Consider the following 2,569-nt stretch of genomic DNA (forward strand, 5'->3'; position numbering starts at 1 on the left):
GGAGCCGCGCCGCCGGCTTGAGGCGCGGTGTAATCTCGGTTCAAGGAGGCAGTGCGTGACCCGTGCACGCAGCATCGGGGGCGCTCGGTAAAGGCGCTGACGGCCGCGTCCTGCGGAGAGGCTCATGTTCAGGCCTTGTGGTGCTGCCCTTTCAAAAGAGCCGGGAAATGTGCACCGCCAGTGCGTTGCAGAGCACCTGCGTTCCTGACGGATTCGTCTTTACATAGCCGGGAGTCTGTCCTTTGTCCTTAAATTTAGGGACTCTCCGTCCCTTTGACAGCCTGCAGGAAGCTAAAGGAAGGGCTACCTTTGCACTGTGCAATCTAAATGGAAGACAGCTTTTTTTTTTTTTTCTGATTTCCTCACCCTTGGGATTTTTTTTTTTGTCTTAGGATTTTCATTTCCTGTCTGACTATTTTGAGTATGCTCACTACTGTTTTTCCTTGCTTTCATCAGCAGGGTATACTGAAGCATCATGTCAAGGAATACACTGCCTTGTCCTGTAAAGAAAACTCAAAACATGGAGAAACATCAGAGCACAAATCCTAAAAAAATAATACTGGGGAACCACTCTCTGAAAGAACATGAAAACATTCTGATTCATATATTCTCTGTCTAAACTAAACTAAATCTTTCAGTACACACAGATCAAGAGCCCAGTTCAATGACCCTTACTGTCTTTCTAAAACCTGATGTAAGTGTTCCCTCTCAACTAGTATCTCTTGCCCTGAGCTTCAGTGGGCATAATGGAGACATCCCAAAAATTAAATAGGAGTTTGTAGAGCTCTGGTTATTTAAAAATCAGGGCAGCCCTTCCTTGCCTCCAGCAAGGTGTCACCAATTAACTCGGGCCTCTTAGTGCTGCTCTTGCAGATGTGGTTCTGCCATGCCCACTGAATATATGGTTGAATCTTCCCACTGAGACCTTGATCTCTGCCTGTTTTTCCAGAGCTTTCCTCTAACTCTTCCCTCCAGCTCTCTATGTACCTAACTTTTACTTTTTAGCTAAATAAAATAAAGTCATGCTTTGGAACTTATCAAATGGACATCACAAAGATCCTGACTGTAATTCAAAGGAGTTACTTAATTCAAATCATTCCACAGACATTATTTACATAGAAGTAAATCATCTGGTATTTAATTATACAAGGAATTGATCAGATGCTGATTTGAAAGAAAAGGGATTGAAACACAGCATGTGGAAAATATTAGAACTGTAAAGACTGAACTGTCAATAGTCTCATGAGGACAATAACCAGTGTTCAGACAGTATTTAAAGTTCACAAATATCAAAATTGGTATTTTACACATGAAAGGGTATCACGTTTTTGCTGACAAGTAGTGCCTGAGGTTTGGTAGCCTAAACACAGACATTAGTGGGAGAATCATAAAGAGGGAAAGTTGTTTTTACAGGCCTTTTATGAATTTAACAATTCTGTCCAATCCCCTTTTCCCAGCTGGAAATGACAAAACAAAACAATCAAATAAGTTTACGATTCCATGGAATCCATCCTCAAGGTGGTACCAGGTCACTCGAACACCGTTGTCCTCCAATCTCTTCTTGTAAAGCAAGCCATCATCCCTCAGCACGTCATACTCACAGGTCAAGATAAAAGACTCGGGCAGCTGCTGAATAATAGCATCTTCAGCTAACAGTGGACACAAGCTGGGCTCACAGAACCTTTTTACTGTCTCAAAAACTTCAGCCTTGAATTCATGGGGCTTGTGTGGTTTGTAGCCTCTGACCTTAAATTTTTCGGGGATGTTATCTGGACTCACCCACTTCCTGTACTTCAGCTTCGTATCTGGAGGAATATGAGAGCCCTCCAACACTTCTTGCATATGCAATGCATCCCCATTTAGGTACTGTAACACGTAGAAAGCGGCACGTTCTCGGAATAAGAGAGGCACTCCCCGGTTCTGCTGATAGGATGGTAAATTGAAGTCCAGTGCCTGAAGGCCTGGGTAGATCAAGATCTGAGCACGTAGTCTGGGGAGGTCTGATCTACCTGCAAGGGTCTGGCTAACAGCAGCTGCTAGATTGCCCCCAGCACTGTCCCCGCAGACAATTACATTGTCGGGATCCACCCCATAGTGCTCTGTATTCTTCATAAAGTGTATGGTGGCATTAAGACAGTCTTCATAAGCAGCAGGGTATTTGTGTTCAGGAGCTAAACGATACCTAGTACACAGAAAGAGATGTCATAACTGTAAATACAAATTTCCTAAGCACCTTGGCTTTCCCTGTGTTGTTTGGAGATTTTTTTCTTTCAGAAAAAAATACCAACAGTGTCATTATCTGCTAAACAGGTATTTGTCCAGCGAGTTTTCACAGATAAATGATAGCCAGTAGGATGAAGTTGCAAAGATGTAGCATAGTTGGGATCTATCTTCTGAGGCCAGCAATGAACAGAACTTATGTGATACAAGTTCATTTTACTCTTCTGGTGTAGACTGCATCTGGCTTGTGGATGAAGTAATATAATCAGTCTGCACCTCACCTTTACTCCCTCTTGAGACACAGAATAACTGGGACAGTGTTAAATTTTTCTGTATTAGTATTAAAATA

The 2,569-nt window shown here is 42.7% G+C and overlaps 1 protein-coding gene across 1 annotated transcript; it reads right to left on the minus strand.

Annotated features, from left to right (window-relative positions):
* Nucleotides 1–1,407: 1,407 nt before the first annotated feature.
* On the minus strand, nucleotides 1,408–2,182 carry LOC104623542 (arylacetamide deacetylase-like 4; the record flags this gene model as incomplete). Its single annotated transcript, XM_010290668.1, has 1 exon — nucleotides 1,408–2,182. A coding segment is annotated over one exon (775 nt), but the record flags the coding sequence as incomplete, so codon positions are not given.
* Between the last annotated feature and the right edge of the window lie 387 nt (nucleotides 2,183–2,569).

Source organism: Phaethon lepturus, unplaced genomic scaffold, assembly GCF_000687285.1.
Source record: "Phaethon lepturus isolate BGI_N335 unplaced genomic scaffold, ASM68728v1 scaffold1057, whole genome shotgun sequence".
NCBI classification, from domain to species: Eukaryota; Metazoa; Chordata; class Aves; order Phaethontiformes; family Phaethontidae; genus Phaethon; species Phaethon lepturus.